We start from the raw sequence: 19254 nt of genomic DNA, 5'->3' as shown, positions 1-19254 counted from the left end.
TGCTGATACATTTCATGATGCTTTAAATTTGTTGACACTGCATAGACATACACGCATCAAAATAAAAGGAAAAACAGAGCCAGAACATCACGTACCCATGGTCTGAAAGTTCAAAGCAACCAGCTGACATCCGGCGTTCCAGAAGACCTGAGGCATGTAGTTAGAGGAGTCCACTCGAGTTCCTTTAGGATAAATTCTGCTCAGCTGTAATTTATTGTATCTGTGTAAATGAGTTAAGAATCTTGGACAGATAAAAAGAGCGTTTGGGATTGGAGTTTAAAAAATTAGCAATTTACTATCACAACAAGAGCAAAAAAAGATAGTCGACAAACTCCACAGGCAATTCCTTGAGCAGATCCAGAGCTTTGGTCTCAACAAACGACGACATTTCATAACTTCGATCAATTTCTGCAAAAAGTACACAGAACACGTTCATGTTTGCCTGTAAAGATACATGAAATAAAAAAATGAGTGTGTATTCAAGTTTAAATATATGAGCGCATCTGTGTGCGAGTGGCTGACATTTGCGTTTTAAATATCATAAAATCTGATCAAATCTTTTTGCACTCATGTAGAAATTGAAGGATCTTTGGACTTTCTAAAGAGCTTTGGGTATGGGTGTGTGTTCTCTGAGATCAGATGAATGAAGGTCAGCCCGTGTGCAGACATAAAGTCATGAAACAAATCTGTATGGTCATTGAATCACACTCTGATAATCGCAGTTTGTGCACCTTATAACAAATCTACACAACTGCATCTTAGTTCAATGACCTAAAACAACATTGTCAGTGGAAAAGTTGATTAATCTTCCATACTTGTTAAAGGGACACTTCACCGATTTGCATTAAGCTTTGAATCGTTAGAACCCCAGTCATGTTTTTTAATGGTTGTGCATCTTTCCCTCAGTTTTCCCTGAGATGGGAGAAATACAGATATCAGTGTTGCACTTCCTTCTTTCAATGATGTAAAAATCGTCTTTGTCGAGGGTGTTGACACTCATTCCTCATTTTTCCAAGGTGGGGGCTATGGGTGGGATCCACTCAAGCTACAGACCTATTACAGATCAGTGTGGGGACTTACAAAAATATACGAACACAGACAAAAAAAAGCCGCCATCTTTATGCTAAGCTAAGCTAAGACGTTGTAGAGCGAGCCAGATTTCATGTTACAATAATAGCAGAAGGTAATCGATATGATATGGAAGAGGGTGATTTCGGAAGCGTGATGCTCTAATCCGCTGTTCATTGCACCTTTATGAGCCACAATACAGCAAAGAGCTGAGGCAGACGGAGGAACAGAAGCCCGAGGAGTAGGCCGTAGAGAAGCCTGGACTGGCTCAAGCTTGGATGGACTAGTAGTGCCTGTACTCTCGCTGTGTGCTCTCTGTATAACATTTCCGCATCAGATCAGGATATGGAAGTTTGTTTTGTGAATTGTCCCGGGCAAGAGATGTACTTTGCGCGTGTTAGGGTGTGTTTATTTCACAGACGTGTTACGGCGAGCACAAGCGCTAGCCAGTGCGTATGTGTTGTATACATATTGTGCGGTGGATGCGTTTGTGTGCAGGATGCGGCATTTTCTTATTTGGGAATATACATAATATACAAAAAAATAAATCAGAAACTGAATGAAGCTTACTCCTACCCAAGCTTTGTACAGTATATGGACAGCGGCGTCCTGGACACATATTTTAGAATCCTAAAATGGAAGCGACAGCCAAAGCCTGCAGGGATAAACGGACGTCTGACTATAAAGTGAGTGTTTCTATTTTCTTTGTTATACTAACGTGGCATTTATGTACACAATAGCATATCTGAGCGGTGTTCCGACTAATGGGAGTGGCTTGCAGAGCTGTGCATAGTGGTGCATTGTGAGAGTTGTAGTTTTTCATAAAAATGTGCCCTAAAGTCACATTCTGTCCTTTTCTCGGTCAAATAGGCACAAAACTCTAAATTTATGTTACATTTCCACTACAAATATGACCAACTTTCAATAAAGATTAATGTTTCTACCGGTGAAATGGCCCTTTAACAGTATTATTGATCAAGAATGTGAACAATAAAGGTGAAGCATAGCAAGACAGATAATGTCACATAACATCTCATTGTCACGCTTCATCTCAAGGTTTTCAGTAATGTCATAAGACAATTTTGTGAAGCAGTAAATGGTCACTGTCTATGCCTGGTATAATAACACCTGCTAAATCTAGTCAGACAGAACATTGAGGTCATTGATCAAAGCATTGTGTTTATTCTTTTCTTTTATTCTTTTCTTGAGGGGCGGCAGTGGCTCAGTGGTTCATGTAGGTTGTCTACAAACCGGAAGGTTGGTGGTTCGATCCCCGGCTCCACTGGACCAAGTGTCGAGGTGTCCTTGAGCAAGGCACCTAACCCCAGCTGCTCCCGACGAGCTGGATGGCGCCTTGCATGGCTGACACCGCCATCGGTGTATGAATGTGTGAGTGAATGGGTGAATGTGAGGCAACATGTACAGCGCTTTGGATGGCCATAGGTCTGTTAAAAGCGCTATATAAATGCAGTCCATTTACCATTTACCATCACTTTCGTCTCCTGCCTACTGCCCCATGCTTAAGTAGAAAGGTTACCTCACACCAGATTGGACTATCTTTGAACAAGGTGAGACCAAAAAGTGCACGATTAATAAAGTTATTGGCTTTTAAAGTAGAGCGCTGACTCTGAATCGCTGAAATGATTTGTCATATAGTTCAAATCTTCTGCCTGTCTCTATCTACGTAGATACAAACACTTTGCTTTATAATCTCCGCCTGCAATATTTCCTGGGAGAAATTAAAATTCAGACCTGCCCACAGACACTTCAGCTAGTAAGTGTGTAAACATCATGTCAAGAAGACACTGTGTTTTCAGCTGTAGAGGCAAGTTTGTGTTGTTTTCACTACCAAAAGATGAAGATACGAAGAATCAGAGGTTAAAATGACTTTTTCAAGGAGGGATTTACATTTGGCAATGAAAGATGTTTCAGTCCTCACTTTATTTGGAACAACATGCGTCTCCTAACCACAACCTGTAAGTATGATTATTACATTGTGTTTATTTTCCCCCGAGTGTTCTAAAATGTCTAGTTTACTGTCATGTCTTATCAGTAAGCTGCGCTAGCTGTTGCAGTTAAACTGTGGCACAGTTATAGTTTACATACTTGGTTAAATGAGTGTAAACATGTTAGCGTCTGTTATCGTTTTTATTGCATGGATTAATGATGAATGATGTGTATTGATGTCTCTAATGTCTTCTCAGTAAGTTATGTTAGCAATAGGTCAATGCTACCGAAAGGTGGGGTTTAGGCAGACTCGTTAAACGGCTTCACACGAATCGTTTGGGAGATCTCTGAGAAATGGGGTAATATTAAATTAATATTTTGAAAAAATGACCGTTTTTAACTTTGCATGCATTTAAAACTTTTGTTGGGGACTCCTTATCAATATTAAGAAGCTTAGAAATGGGACCTGACTGGCACTCTAAACACAAAACAACTGAGAGCATTTTGACATCACAAAAAACTTCAACTCGACACCAGCTCTCCATGAGCAGCACACCTTGATCATTTGAAATGATAATGTCATGGCTATAAACAGGAAACACATAAATCATATTAAAGATACAGGACATCTGTTCTTTTTAGCTCTATGCTGCTAAGACACCAGAACAGTCTGACTTACTTTTGCTTGTCTCAAAGGAGTTGAATTTGACAGGCTGAAGATAGTTGACTAAGTTGGACATCTCCTCTGTGGGAAATACTTCATTTACAGCCGTCCCCTACAGAGACAACAGAGACGCCGTGAACTTACTAAAGTTTCAGTTGTGTGAAATGTCTTTGAATGGACAGAAAGTACTTCAGCCTAACTTATGGTTAAGGTGAGGTTAGGTTTAAAGGGACTTTTTTTGAAAATTTGCAAATTTCCCATCTCCCCTAGAGTTAAACACTTTATTCTTACCGTTTTGGAATCCATTCAGCTGATCTCCGGGTCTGGCGCTAGCACTTTTAGCATTGCTTAGCACAATCCAGACCCGGAGATCAGCTGAATGGATTCCAAAACGGTAAGAATCAAGTGTTTAACTCCAGGGGAGATGGAAAATATTTTCAAAGAAAGTGGAGTGTCCCTTTAAGAGTGATGATGGTCCATAGTAATGTTCCAAGTGATGACAATAGGATGTGATTGCAGGCCGAGAGCATTAAAAGATATAGTGACTATGACCATTCAGGTTAGGGTTAGGCAGATTTGAACTGCTGTTTTGTCAGGTGGACAATTTACCTCGTCGATAGACTTTTTACTTTCATCGTTGTCGTCACTCTCTGCGTCCGGTTCACCTGATGAACGTGGCACATACACTTAGATTATGAGATACAGTCTGAGGAGCACAGTACATGCAGTACACTGATGTATCTCTAATCAACAAACCTTTCTCATCAGCCAACCAAACTCCTGAGGTTTTATCCATGGACTCACATTCCTGGCATTTTCCTTCTCCTGTCTGGTTCCCGTCTGCAGGAACGCTGTCAGGTGGATCCTGAAGTGTTGACACTGTAACATCAAGCACATTTTTTTCCACTGGCCCTGCCAAATGTTTTACTGGCACCACCACTAACAGCACGTAAAAGCATAGGTCGATTATTGTTTTTATAATGTAGGTTTTCTTGACCCATGAAACCTTAAAAAATGAGAGAATTAAACTTCAAGCCTACAACAAAAACTACAAGCCTAACTCATATAAATTTAATGTAATGAACTATTTAAGTAAAATAATCAAATTATGAGCAATAGCACAAATAAATTCAAATCAGTTCAGGTTTTTCCGATAGATATAACAGGACTGTACTTTTCAGGTACAAAAATTGAATAATCAAATGTAAAAAAAAATACTACACTGTTTAATTAAGTACAGATTAATCCTTCAGTCAAGATATTTATCTGTTGTTGTCTTAACTTTCCAATTATGGCTTACTTAAGAGACCCAATCATACTTTACCGGACCAAACCGTACCCAAGTGCTCCCCTGCTGGTCTATGCTCACACAAACCTTTATGATCCATACAAGTACGTCATTAAAAGATGCGTTTGAGAAAAAAAGTGGAAGATATTCGCGATAAAGCTCATAATTTATGGGTTATTAGCAGTAGCGGCCGGGGATTTCTCTTCCGAGGGGCACAAATTCAAAATATGTGTTCATTGCATCATGTGAACCATGTGCATTATGCATCTCGTCAAAATAAGTGCCTGCTGCACACGCGTCGAAATGATAAATGAGACGTTCACATTCACAAAATTAGACACTCACTTAACACTAAATTCTGAGCGTCTCTTTTATCATAAACCCCTTCGAAGCTTTTGCAGCAGGCATGTATTTTGTGTGATGCAACTAAGCTGAAACAATCCCATATTTTGAAATGACGAGCCACACACGTGACGTGCTTAATGCATGTTGTTACAAGCTTTGCATTGTGCGCACTTGAAGAAGAAGTCACCGCTTGCTACTGCTATTAGGTGTGCCTTGCAGATTGATTGGCTTATGACATTAAAGCAATTACATAGCAGACTGCTCCAAATATGCTTTGAAATCTCTCAAGTGGTTATTTAATATCATAAATTTATCAGTCCACACAGCGTGCATGATGTGGGATGGTTTAAAATGCGGTAACACGCGGCTGCATGTATTTGTGCTATATCAGAATATTTTACAGTGACTAGTGATGTAACGTTGTGCGACGGAGCATATGATTGGCTCAAAGTGCTGGACGAATATGACCTTCACTGAACAAGTCGCTGTTTTGAGTCTGAAAGAGAGAGAGAGATCACTTCCGTAAACAAACTTAATGGACTGGTACAGTTCATCTAGTTTATAAAGAAATGAGCAAATCAGACTTCTGAATACAATGAATGAGAGGGTAGGGTTGCCAACTGTTCCGTATTAGTCAGGACGTCCCGTATTTTGGGCCAAATTGATTCGTCCCGTACGTGACCTCCCTGTCCTGCTGCATGAAATTGAACAAGCAGCGAGAGCTGCGACCCTGAGCCCACCTCTGCAAAGCGCACCAGGCTACGCTTAAGATACAATCGCAGCACTGCAGCTTCATCACCGCTCTTGCTACACGAGTATGTGCTGCACACTCTTTGCTGTTATAATGATTCTGTTTTTTATATTTATAAAATGTGATATGCTTCGCAGAACCTACTCATTTTAAAGACACTTCTTGTGCTGCTTTGTATGTATGCATTCTAGCTAATTAATCAACTCAATTATTAAAATTAAATTAAACTTAATAGTAAACAAGGTATATAAATCATTCTAGTAAAAAAAAATTAGGACTAAATTAAATGTAAAAATTATTTGTATTTGTTTAATCCAACAATTTGTTACTTTATTTGTTTTTTCACATTTTTTATTATTGCAGGTTTGGTTCTTGATTTTGCACGAATGCAAATCAAGTAAAATGAACACAAATAAAAGTCTCAAACTGACTGAGCCAAGCATTCAGAAACTCAACACACGCTGTAATGTGCTGCTGAAGCTGATCGCTCAACAGGGGGCAGCATCACACAGCACACGATACTAATGAAGCGATGCGGGACTGAACGCTCAGTCTGAACGTGTTGAAACAAAATGCTTCTCAAAGACATTCTCAAATCTAGTTGATCACATTCAAGTCTACAGCCAGTGAGAGTTTTACTGTCGAAGAAACTCCTGTGGATGTGAAATTGACACGAACAGGAATGAGTTCTGCACACCTGCACAGGGGGATGAAGGCCCATACGAGCTGGACGTATCGCTGGACGTGTTGGACATCTGCTCGGACAGTTTTTTCTTTGAGCTTCCTTCACCTTTATGTGAATTCTTTTTGTTCTTGATGAGAATTTTGCCTATTAGTTCAGCAGGGCTGGGTAGAGGAACGCCGGCCTCCAGCTTAACAAAAAACACAGGTGTGTTAGAAAAAAACGTATGTCCTCTGAACGCTACACGCATCTGAAAGCTCCACACAAATCTTCATGTTATTTGAACATGAGGGAATGTCAGGTCCCTTCTTTTTTACTGAATGAGAAAAACGATTACATTAATTCCTTTACAACACACAAAGTAGCTTTCAATCATTACTATGAAAAGCAGGAAAATGGGGAGGGGAAAAAGGCTAACATTTAGGTGGCGCGAGTGACGAGACCGGATTTAACCAGTAAATGACAGGAAGCTGTTCAGCAACTTTCAGAGATGAAAGGAAAACTGGAAAGGTCGTCGAGTCAATGATGGTGCAGTGTGTGTGTGTGTGTGTGTGTGTGTGTGTGTGTAACGTCCAAACTCACAGGGTACTTCTCTAGCGCTTCTGTGAGCAGAGCATCACCAAATATTGATTTGCAATACTCGGCCATCTTTGCCTGCTGCTTGAGACTGTGAGACACAAACAGAGAGATAGTTCCACACATAAACCTGGAGTATATTAAGTTTTTTTATGTGTATGCAAACATACGCAAACAAACGCACAGCCTTCTGAAGCATAGTTTATTTGACTCGTACAGTATGTGTGAACAGACGTTTGACGTATGTGCATCGCAACAAAATGCAATACATCTCTTGGGTTACATTCTCCTGTACGTGCATGTGTGACCTACATGTACAATGTATGGATAAGGAATAAAAGACTGTTCAAAATGATGAATCATTTGTCCAAAAACATCTTTGGCACTTACGAGTCCACATGGTTCTCAAAAGACAGAATAATGGGAAACTGGGAGGTCTTGAAGGCGCTTTCCCCGATGGCTTCTATCACGTCCTGAAAACAGGAGGCACATTACATTTATTCATTTAGCAGATGCTTTTTTCCAAACATTTTGTCTAAGTAGTGTATTTTACAAACCTAGTTTACATATAAGTATAGAATTACTGTACAGGTAGAGAAGTCATGGAAAAATGAACAACATTGATTATAGAGCAGGGATATGCCTAAACTCGGTCCACAAAAATTTTTAAGTCTATAGAAGATTAGCAGAAACATCAATATAACACAAAACACCAATTCTCTCAAGTTACATGGAAACAGCTTTAGTAAATTTGATATTTTATAGCAAATATTCAGATAAAAGGTGATTAAGGAGTGAGAGTGACTGGACTTATTGAAATGAATCTGAAATCACATTGACTCGAGACCTCAACTGAAGCATATCTCAATAATATAAGTAAAAACTAAACAAAGCAAGCAAGCATTCCCATACTTGTAATGTGCATTTAACCCATTCCACTGAGTAGGGAATACACACAGCAAATCGTAAACACGCACACCAGGGTTGCCATAATTTTTATATTCTTTATTAAAATTTATATATTCTAACACAGAATATATAAATATTCTGTGTTAGATTGTTGGGAAAAAACGCCAGAAAAATGGTTTACAATACAAATCTAATCATATTTTGCCTAAGCTTATAGTCTATTTTATCCCATTCTATTATACTTTTCTCCTGATAAGTGTGCCAATTATTTTTTTTAATCTTATGAATACTGGTCTCTGTAAAATGTTTATAACTGCCGATTACAGCAGATTTGATTCAGTTCATTCAAAAGTAGACATTCCAAGCGTTATGTAGACATTTATCTTTTTGTTTTTATGACAAGTATTGGTTAATTTACAGTTAATTTTTTGTAACAGGACGCATTTCTGGAAGGGCTTCACTGAGGGAGAGAGAACAGAATGCGCATCATGTCTATTTTCTTAATTTTGTGGAAAGCACAACATTCTGTTCCCTTTCAGTCGGTCACTACAACGTCACGTCGTGACCGACGAATTGGGAACTCGCTTAGAGGGACCAATCTGCTTCGATAACTACTGAAACGCCTATGAACTTGGCATTGAGATATTTGCATAATGCTGGCGCCGCCCCGCCAGGTGCGTATATAAGCAGCGGGTGCAAATATGAAAATTAGCTTTTTGCTATAAAAGCTGGCATTATCTGCTACTGAGAAGCTACTTGCTCTTCTGGGAACGGTTGCTGAAGTTGGTTGACAAGCAGTACTAACACAGCGGATGCTCACAGTATTCCACTGCTCTGCATCTTTTTTGTTTTGAGTTTAGTGTGTGCGTTGCCTCTCCCTCTGTGCGCATCATCAGCTGAGCACCCATAGAGTGATTTCCCTAAAAGAGTGATACGTGAGAGCTCTGTGTCTTTTTAAAGACAGCCACTCTCTCGTATATTTGGAGATCAGCGTCCTTTTCAGGATAGCTTTTTGTCCGTGCGATCTTGGATGCGAGAAGTATAAGGGCTCCAGAGACGGTCACGAGCGCTGTCTTCATGCTTGGGCATCGAGCACTCCAAGGCCGCCTTCGTGGAGAGTTTTTGTTCTCTCTGTGAGAGCATAACCCTCTTGGATTGCGGAGACGACTGTCGTTTCTACGGGAACAATGTCTGCGCCTTTGCAGTGCTGAACGCCGCCATGGTGCGGCTGCCAAGTGCTTGCAGGACGCTCTTCGCATCACTATGCTGAGTAGGTCGGGGGTTGCGTCCTCCACCTACCAGCCTCCTCGTCTTCAGCTGGTTGAGGCTCCGGTGGAGACCGCAGAGTCGTGTTCTATGATTTCTGCCGAATCCATTGGACCTCTTTCTGGTCCCGCCACTTCAGCAGCATCAGAGGGGTGCCCCCCTTTCCCTCGGAGGCGGAGTTCGACCCGGAGATGGCGGCCGTGCCCGCTCGAGTGGCGGAGGCGGTAGGGTTGGAGGGGTTAACCCCTCTCCTCCCGAACCAGCCCGCCTGCATGATTGGTACTTCGGAGCTGCTAATACCACTCGGCCCACACCTCCTGTGCCTTTCTTTCCCGACGGCACGAAGAGCTGACTAAAACATGGAATTCTCGGCTGTCTACGGCCGTTCAGCATTCACCCCTCACCTCCCTCACCAACGGAGCTGCTAAGGCCCAACCCTTCCCTCCTGTGCTTGCAGACAGTCATCCAGTTTAACGGGCACTCCCCACCAGGCATGCGGAGAGGCGGCTTCAGCACTGCATGCAATGGCATTGCAGCAGGTTCACCAAGCCAAAGCCTTGAGGGATATGCGAGGGAGGATACGACTCGCCTGCCTTCTCGGAGCTCCGAGCTGCCACTGATCTGGCTCTTCGCGCTACCAAGGTAACAGCGCAGGCGATTGGTCGTGCGATGTCCACCGTGGTGGTCCAAGAATGCCACCGCTTCGGCGAGTCCGGGGAGTCCTTCAGCTCCGCGGCGCAGATTGAGGCGATCTCCATAGGTAATGCCTCGGCGGAAGAGAGCTGCCCTGGTCCACCAACGCCGGCTCCTCAGTCCGCCTCTCGCCGATGGCGTCCTGCGGCGGCCACCTTCGTTCCCCCTCCTCAGACCTCATCTCGGCAGCGCAGGGGAACCGGTCGTCAGCAGTTCGCCCCGCCCGCTCAGCCGCTTCCCGTGACAATCGGGAGTTTAAGTGGCCCCAAGCGGGCGACCAGGAGTTGGAGAGGACCACTCTTCAGGAGACGGTGATTCGCTCCTTCCCCCGGAAGAGGGTCGGGTGGAAAAATCCTTGGTTACATTGTTGTTCCACCAGCTGTCCAGCCAGTACCCACATAACCACACATAAGAGTGAATTCCTCTTTCCTCTCCAGGTCTCCTGAGGATCGAGAGAGCCGTGAGCGGGCACACACCAGCTCACCCTCCTCCTCCTCTATCGCCAGCGGGTGTTTTCCGGAGTTTGCACTCTCCGCGCAGGAGACCAGATGACCATCACCATCATCGGAGACTGCGCTCTCCGCTCAGGAGACCAGACGACCGTCACCCCCAGCGGACTCAGGTCAGTGTCACACACACGCGCCTGTAGATGTTTGTGCTCGCAAAGCACACGCACCGGCAGTCACACCTGCCCCGCTCGGCTGCTCCACCACGGGTACTTCGGTAGTCCCGTTAATTCTCCTTGTACGGTCGCTGGGTGCTTCGCTTCAGTTCCCAGCCCGTCTCGTTGGGTTTTACGCACGATCCGCCTCGGTTACGAAATACAATTTACCGGCACCCCCCCAAATTCTCAGGCATTCGTTTCACTACAGTGAAAGCTTCCGATGCACATGTACTGCGTGCAAAAGTCGATGTCCTGCTGGCGAAGGACGTATCGAGCCGGTCCCTCTTGCCGAGATGATGATGAAAGGGTTTTTCCAGCCTTTATCTCATAGTACCCAAAATACGCGGCGGATTACGATCGATCTTGATTTACGCGCCCGGCTCTCCAAATGAGATCCTTCAGGATGATAACGCCGAAACACGTATTTCAATGTTCAGATCGGTTTGCAGCCTTAGACCTGTAAGACGTGTACTTCATGTGTCCATCTCCCATCGCCACAGGCCGTTTCTTCACCCTGCGTTCGTAGGGAGGGCATATCAATACAAAGTACCAGCATTCGAGCTGTTTCTCTCTCCCCGTGTCTCCATGAAAGTGTTAGAGACGCCGTTAAAACTCCAGAGAGAGAGCGGTGTTCACATTCTGCTTATATTTACATCGGCTTATAATACCTCGTTCTTGGCAGACGCTGCGCGAACACAGAGACTTAATGCTTCGGCATCTCACTCGTTTAAGTCTTCAGGTCAACTGGGAAATGAGTAAACTTTACCGCGTGCCGAGGATCTTTTTTCTCAGTGTGGAACTAGACTCTATCGATTTATCGGCGTGTTTAACAAAAGCGCGCATCCAGTCAATTCTGACTTGCCTCGGTTAATTTCAAGGGAAGAACGCAGTCCCTCTGAAACAATTTCAGAACCTCCTGGGGCATATGGCAGCAGCTGCGGCTGTGACACCGCTCGGGCTGCTCCACATGAGACCGCTTCAGCGTTGGCTTTACGATTGAGTCCCGAGGAGAGCATGGCGCACGGGCATACACCGTGTAACCATTACACCTGCGTGTCATTTCAATTTCACCCTGTGGTCAGACCCAGCATTTCTGAGGACAAGATATGCCCCTGAGACAGGTCTCCTGGCATTCTGTAGCACATACGATGCCCCCAGCACGGGGTAAGCAGCCAGGTAGGACGGGCTTGCAGCCTCAGGGGTGTGCCTAGCACCCCAACTGCCGCGAGCGGTGGGCTGTATATCTGGGACTCATACGCTCCGCTACGAAGATGCGAGAGAATGATATATTAGTCTGCACCGACAACATTGCGACTGTTGCGTTTATCAACCGTCAAGGCGGTTTTTGCGCTCTCGTCACCTGTCGCATCTCGCTCTTTATCTCCTCCTTTGGAGTCAGAAGCACCTGAGGTCCCTTCGTGCCATTTTCATGCTGGGTTCGCTCAACACAGCGACAGACGCGCTTTCACGAGCTGCGCGCCCCGGCGAATGGCGACTCCACCCCCAGACGGTTCAGCTAATTTGGAAGAAGTTCGGTCGTGCACAGATAGATCTGTTTGCGTCGCCGGACGATACCCATTGTGGCCCGTTTTATTCACTAACCGAGGGCAGCCTTGGCGTGGATGTGCTGGCACACAGCTGGCCGCTGGGGATGCGCAAATATGCGTTCCCTCGAGTGAGCTTAATCGCACAGACTCTGTGCAAGGTCAGGCAGGACGAGGAGAGCCTTCTCTGGTCGCGCCTTACTGGACGACCAGGAATTGGTTCCAGAACTGATGCCCCTCTCGACAGCCCCTCCCTGACGGATTCCCTGGCACGTTGGCACCCGCGCCCCGACCTGTGGTATCTCCACGTTGGCTGCTGAGTGTGCGGTAGATTTATCACAACGGTATCTAACACCATCTCTGCAGCGCGAGCGCCGTCTAATAGACACGCGTAAACACTTAAATAACCTGTTCGTCGTCTGGTGCTATTCCCAACCATATATTAATATCGTGCTCTCATACCTTCAACACGGTCGGAGCGTAGGCTGTCACCCTCCACCATTAAAGTTATTGCCGCCATATCTGCGCATCACTCTCTAATAAACGGCAGATCGGTCGGCCAGCACGATCTAGTTATTAGGTTTTTTAAGAGGTGCTCGAAGGCTGAACCCTCCCTCTATTCCTCCTTGGGACCTGTCCATGGTGCTGAAAAGCCCTGCAGGGACCTCCATTCGAGCCTATGCAGTCTGTGAGTCTGAAGTTTTTATCAATGAAACTCTGACCCTGCTCGCATTGGCCTCCGTTAAGAGGGTAGGGGATCTACATGCATTCTCCATCGACGATTCGTGCCTTCATTTGGTCCTGCTGTCTCGAGCGTAACACTCAGACCCAGACCAGGCTACGTGCCCAAAGTTCCCACCACTCCCTTCACAGATCAGGTGGTGAGCTTGCAAGTGCTGCCCCCGGAGGAGGCAGACCCAACCATGGCTTTGTTGTGCCCCATACGCGCACTGCGACTCCACGTGGTTCGCACGCAAAGCCTCAGGACCTCAAACCAACTCTTTGTCTGTTATGGTGGTCAGCAGAAAGGGAAAGCTGTCACTAAGCAGAGGATGTCTCCTTTGATAGTTGATACTATCGCCCTGGCTTATAATCTTCAGGGTATTCCTTCCATTTAATTTGAGAGTGCACTCCACACGCAGTGTTGCCTCATCTTGGGCTCTCGCTCGTGGTTCCTCGCTAACAGACATCTGCAGAGCTGCTGGTTGGGCGACACCTAATACGTTCATTAGGTTTTACAGTGTTCATATTGAGCCTGTATCCTCTCGTGTTCTTACCTCATCAGGGGGAGAACGGAGAGCAGACTCACATGACTTGCAGCCTCTGACTGATGCTTCACAATAGTGTCAGTATGGAAGGCCTTCAGAACAAGAATGCGTAATGGTTTGATTTGTTCTTCCTCCGCTGCCTTGGCAGCCTATGTTGCGGAGCATTGGCTGCCAGCCTCTCACTAGCTTTATCCTTGCGAACCTATGTGTTTGGCTCGGGCATCCACATTGTGTCCCCTAAGGGGGGTGCCTTTGTGAGTATTTTCCGTGGGGTTAATCCTACTAGCCCACGTTTCCCTCAACAGAGCACTGCTTTGCTTACACAGCCACGGCTGTCTTTCTCAACTACGGTTGTCTTTCGCCCACCATTAGCCCTTAAACGGGGCAGTGGCTTCCGCAGCGTTCCTATCCCGCTCAGATAGGGCGCTTCCCAGTCTCTGGCACTACTGTGGGGTTAAAGGAACATCTAGTGCCCGGCCTTCTGCCTTAATCCTATTTCTCCATCTCCTTAAGTGGAGTCGGGGGGGCTTTTTGCAGACACTGGAAGGGGTCAGCTCCTAGTGGCATTTTGGTGGGTTTCCCAATTCGTCGGTCACGATGTGACGTCGTAGTAACCGACTAAAAGGGAATGTCTCGGTTACGGATAAAACCCTCGTTCCCTGAAGCAGGGAACGGAGACGTCATGTCCCGTCGCCACAGGTGCTGCTCCCTGCTGTCACGGCCGGTCACATTCTTCCGGCTTTCTCAGCGAAAAGAAGCTAATTTCCATATTTGCACCTGCTGCTTATATACGCACCTGGAGGGGCGGCGCCAGCATTATGCAAATATCTCTATGCCAAGTTCATTGGCGTTTTAGTAGTTATCGAAGCAGATTGGTCCCTCTAAGCGAGTTCCCAATTCGTCGGTCAAGACGTGATGTCTCCGTTCCCTCCTTCAGGGTTACATCCGTAACCGAGACGTTTTTAACAGACTAGACACTTTAACGTTTTAAATGATGTATAAATCATATCTGTATGTCCAAAATCAGCAGAATAATCCAAGTATCTTTGCGGTGTGATATAAAATAAAGCGTTTGTGGTGGGGTCGATATCTGAGAGTTGAATTCTCCAGACAGGGGCGAGAGAGATAAATCCATTCTGCAGTGTGTGTGGAGTTTACCTTGAAGGAGATCTCAGATGTCATGGTGAAGCCGTGGGTAATGACGGGCTCTTCATCGGCCGTCCGCCCCTTCCAACAATCAAGCTCTATACACCGACAGCCAGACAGCAGGACCTGACGGTACATCTCCACAGACGAGTTTCCTGCCAACTGACCCGCTGCAAAAAAAAAGAAAACGTCAAGATATACTGCAAGTTGCATTTGGTTTCACTATAATATGATCATATAATTTACATTACATTTTACATTTGGTCATTTAGCAGATGCTTTTGTCCAAAGCGACTTACAAGTGAGGTAAACAACAGAAGCAATTATAGCAACACAAGAACAGCAATACATAAGTGCACTGGAAATAGTCTCATCAAGTCCAACTCAATATACATAGCCAAGGGTTTGTTAGTAATTGTTGTTTTTTTTCAAAAAAAGAACAAGTCCTGAGCACCCAAACTAAACCATTTGTCGAACTTTAATTTGTGTGTAATGTTGCTGTAAGAGCATAAATAATACCTGTAAAATGATAAAGCTCAAAGTTTACTGCCAGACAATATTTTTTTTAACAGAATTTGCCTTTTAAAGCCTACAGCGAATGGCCAGTTTGGACTACAGCCCTCTACCTTCCGATTGAATGAGGTCAATAAAACAGTTTTTGACTAAACTAAGCTCTTTCAAGTCCTAAAACGCTAAAAGTTCAAATTAGAAAAGTGTCCACTAGTGTATATACAATCCAATAGAGAAAATGAACACAACTTTTATGAATTTTGAAGTCTGCATTTTTATTCTAGTAAACGCATTTAGACTTTATTTTAGACAATTCATAAAAGTTGTCTTCATCTGTAAAGACAAAATGTGTGTCATTAACTTTTTTTATACACAGAACTTATTTTTTGCAATAATCCAAAAGTCTATAGGAAAAATGAATAGGCATTTTAGCAGACGAAGCAGACTGCGTTCCACTCCAGTTTTAAACATGCAATCGCAAACTTCCATAAACACTTCCCCCTCGGGGGAATCCCTGTCGCCATTTTGAAGTGCATTTCACGAGGGAAAATTTATAAGACAGACCCTCACTCCCTTGATTTTGACAGAGAGAGCGAGTCTACTTCAAATTTACACTTCAGGCAGATCCACCACAATTCAACACGATTGTGATGTCACTTCAGCAGCTTTGCACGAATCAAATGATGGAGGGGGCAGTCTCCATTTTCCATGTGATCAAGGGCTTAGGGCATTTCATTTGAATCCACTTCAAGTGTTCCACCAGTAGTGGGCACTCGTACAACGTAAGCAATGACGCACATTCGAGTGAACGAGACTGAGGGAAGTTAACGAGGGAATGTCATAAAAACTAACAGGAACGCAGGGCCAGTGTCCCGCTAATTTTCCCTAATTTTCCTTGAGTCTGCTGATTGGCTGACCTGTGAGGTAGGTGTTGTGTGGGGCTGCTGGTTGGCTGACCTGTGAGGTAGGTGTTGTGTGATGAGTTGATAAAGTAATGCGAGAGCGGGAGTGTCATGTCTTCACTCTGGTCCAGTTTCTCTAGAGGTACAATTCTGTTCTCCTCTCCGCTAAGATATCTGGCGAAGCCCTCAACAGAAATCTGCCCTGTGCCGCAAAATAAAACCAAAACAAATTTATTTATTTTGTTGTCCAAAGTGCTGCAAAATGAAGAAAATTGAAAACATCTAAATACAGACAGAACTTACATGCAATTAAAATAATTGTAAATGGTTCCCATAACCAAAATTAAAAATCCCCTACTTTAAAGGACCTTAAAAACCTCTAGGGATGGAGGCTTCCGAATGTAAAGGCCAGACCGTCTCCATGGTGTAGGAGCTACTCAGGGGCGCCGTAAGGAGGGGGGAAGTTAGGACGATTCTAAGGGCCCATGAACTTTTGAGGGCCCCAGCCAAGGACTGTGCCGCACACGCAACCCCCTTAAGCTGAGCCCTCTTAGCTCCGCCCCGTCTTTACTCTGCGTTTTAGCGGCGTCTTCAATCCACGGTCTCACAGTGCGCGTGAACTTCAGAAGAGAACAAGGTGTGTGTATTTACTGCTATTTCCTATGATATCTGCATATGTGCACTTCCTTACTATGAATGCAGTTTACACAATGTGACGTTGGAGCAATACAATGCAGTTTTCTTTCCACTGTAAAGTCTTCGCTCTGTTCACCTCAGTTTAAAAAAACACAAGGTGATTTACGTTCCCTGTTTTATGTTATGATTCTAACGCGAAGTCAGCCCTTATAAGCTGTTTAAATTAACGTAGCCCGTATAAGCTAATTAACATAAACTAGAAATGCGATCGGTTACACACTGTTTTGTTTTGTAACGCAATATGCCAAGGAAGGATTTTTATGCAGTCGTAAATCGAGTTGGTTGTGATAAAATTGAAATGCAACTAAGGCTAAACTAGTCAAATTATGTATATTAAAGCTTCTCAACTTGCAACAGGGTTAAGAAATCAATGGAAATCTATGTCGTAGTCTGCTATAGTTGTCATTCATTTCATTTTAGAGCCCCGTTGATTAAAAAACAGTCTGAAGAATCATTTAATAACAGTATAGCTGTTTTCTTAAAGAGTAACTAAACCCTAAACCAACTTTTTTTTTAGTTAATGATCTGTAAGAGTGGGGTTTTATTCGTGCTGTTTATTGATTTTAGTAAGTTTTTTGACATTTGGATATAAAGTGTTTCAATACTACAATATATGGTGTAAAAACGTCTGAGTGCTGCCCTCTTCAGATTAAACGGTGGCTACTGCAGTTGAATTTTCCTATTGAAAAAGTGCCTCGTGATGTAAGCAGGTTCAAGCTCACCACGCCGCTTTGGTCAAGCATTGTTGACCCAGTCTTATTTCAGGCAGAATGTACACAGAAAAGATGCATTGTTGTTGTTCGCCATTTTTAAATGTTACAATGTCGTGTGTGTAACAGCTCAAGTATACAGTTTGTCACTAAGACTGTCTCTGAAAATCAGACTAAAGCCTCAAATCTTATTGTGAGATAAAAAGCATCACAGTTTAATTTCAAGCATTAATTTCACTATGATTTCAATCGCTGACATGACATTACTCAGTCAACATGAAAGATATCAAGTTTATATTTTCACAAATGTTCTTTACATTATATAGGATGATTTTATGTGGAAAACAGTAAATCACAAAGAAATACTTAAGCTGGGTTTTCACAGGCATGGTCACATTTATCTTTAATCTTTAAGAATGTTGCATTTTCTCTGAATATTTGATTTAATGTACTGTATTTTTCAATTAAATTTGCATTGCACAATAAATTATAGCTGCAGACATTTTAGGTATCTATAAATACTGATAACTGTGGTCAAAACAATAGCAAAATAAATAGTTTCGTATTATTAAATTACAGACAAAGATTTTGAATAGCTACAGTAGGTTGTAGCTACAGATGTTTGGTACGAAATGGGTATGGGGGGGGGCCTGACCCCCTATTTTTTCATAGGGCCCAAAATTGCTAGTGGCGCCCCTGGAGCTACTACAGAGAATGCCCTATCGCCTTTTGACTTTTCGGTCACACTTTATTATACGACTATCACTGTTACAGTGTAATTATACATTTAAGTACTAAGTAATAATCATTAACAACATGTACTTACTATAGGGTTGGGGTTAGGATTAGGGTTAGCTGCATGTAATTATGCATAATTACCTGTTATTACAATAATAATTACATGTAGCATGTGTAACAAAGACACCATAAAAATAAAGTGTTACCGACTTTTCTTTGGACTAGCCAACAACAGCTGGTACGTTGATCTTAATTACCTAACTAATGTTTAAGACTTAAAGGGATAGTTCACCCAAAAATGAAAATTCTGTCATGATTTACTCACTTTCATGTTGTTCCAAACCTGCATACATTTATTTGTTCTGAAGAACACAAAGGAAGATATTTTGTGAAATGTTTGTAACCAAACCGTTTGTGGACCCCATTCACTTCCATAGTGGGAAAAGTAGCCTGACATTGTCATACTCAATTCTAGTCAGAATTTGAGTCTGATACCGCTCCATTGGGCTATGATTATAAAGCGTATTTCAACCGAAAAATGCCTCTGCACTCAATTGGATAGACTCACGACCAATCAGAGCAACAGAGTGTGTGACGTATGTTGAAATGACGTCTTTTGCAGCCTGACCGAACTGCTAGTTATTTCGCTACAAATGACACTAACATTGTGATTATATTAAGTCTGGGTTAGCGAACGTACATCAACACCTACTATGTTTACAACATTTCATTTCTATGTCTTACAGTAAGACTATCTCTTACCATTTGTACGTTAGGTGAACTTTATCCACGACGATACCCATTATGTTGGCTTGAAAAATATTGGAGCCTAGCATGTCTCTCCAATTATGCAGCAGGCACGATTCGAGGGTTCCGAAAAGAAGCTG

The 19254-nt window shown here is 43.5% G+C and overlaps 1 protein-coding gene across 1 annotated transcript in view; it reads right to left on the bottom strand.

Moving 5' to 3' along the window:
- plcb1l (phospholipase C beta 1-like) overlaps window positions 1-19254 on the bottom strand; it is a 123052-nt gene that overhangs the window by 40182 nt on the left and 63616 nt on the right. Inside the window, exons 10-19 of the mRNA XM_065260012.1 lie at window positions 16279-16425; window positions 14824-14981; window positions 7712-7794; window positions 7328-7412; window positions 6761-6935; window positions 4436-4558; window positions 4289-4344; window positions 3695-3791; window positions 306-408; window positions 96-220 (exon numbers count right to left, since the gene is read on the bottom strand). Of these exons, the coding sequence (XP_065116084.1) occupies window positions 96-220; window positions 306-408; window positions 3695-3791; window positions 4289-4344; window positions 4436-4558; window positions 6761-6935; window positions 7328-7412; window positions 7712-7794; window positions 14824-14981; window positions 16279-16425 (1152 nt within the window). The remainder of the gene's footprint in view (window positions 1-95; window positions 221-305; window positions 409-3694; window positions 3792-4288; window positions 4345-4435; window positions 4559-6760; window positions 6936-7327; window positions 7413-7711; window positions 7795-14823; window positions 14982-16278; window positions 16426-19254) is intronic.

The sequence above is a fragment of the Paramisgurnus dabryanus genome, chromosome 12 (genome assembly GCF_030506205.2).
Source record: "Paramisgurnus dabryanus chromosome 12, PD_genome_1.1, whole genome shotgun sequence".
Lineage (NCBI taxonomy): Eukaryota > Metazoa > Chordata > Actinopteri > Cypriniformes > Cobitidae > Paramisgurnus > Paramisgurnus dabryanus.
The sequence above is the reverse complement of the archived record's forward strand: the minus strand, read 5'-3'. Positions and strand labels throughout refer to the sequence as shown.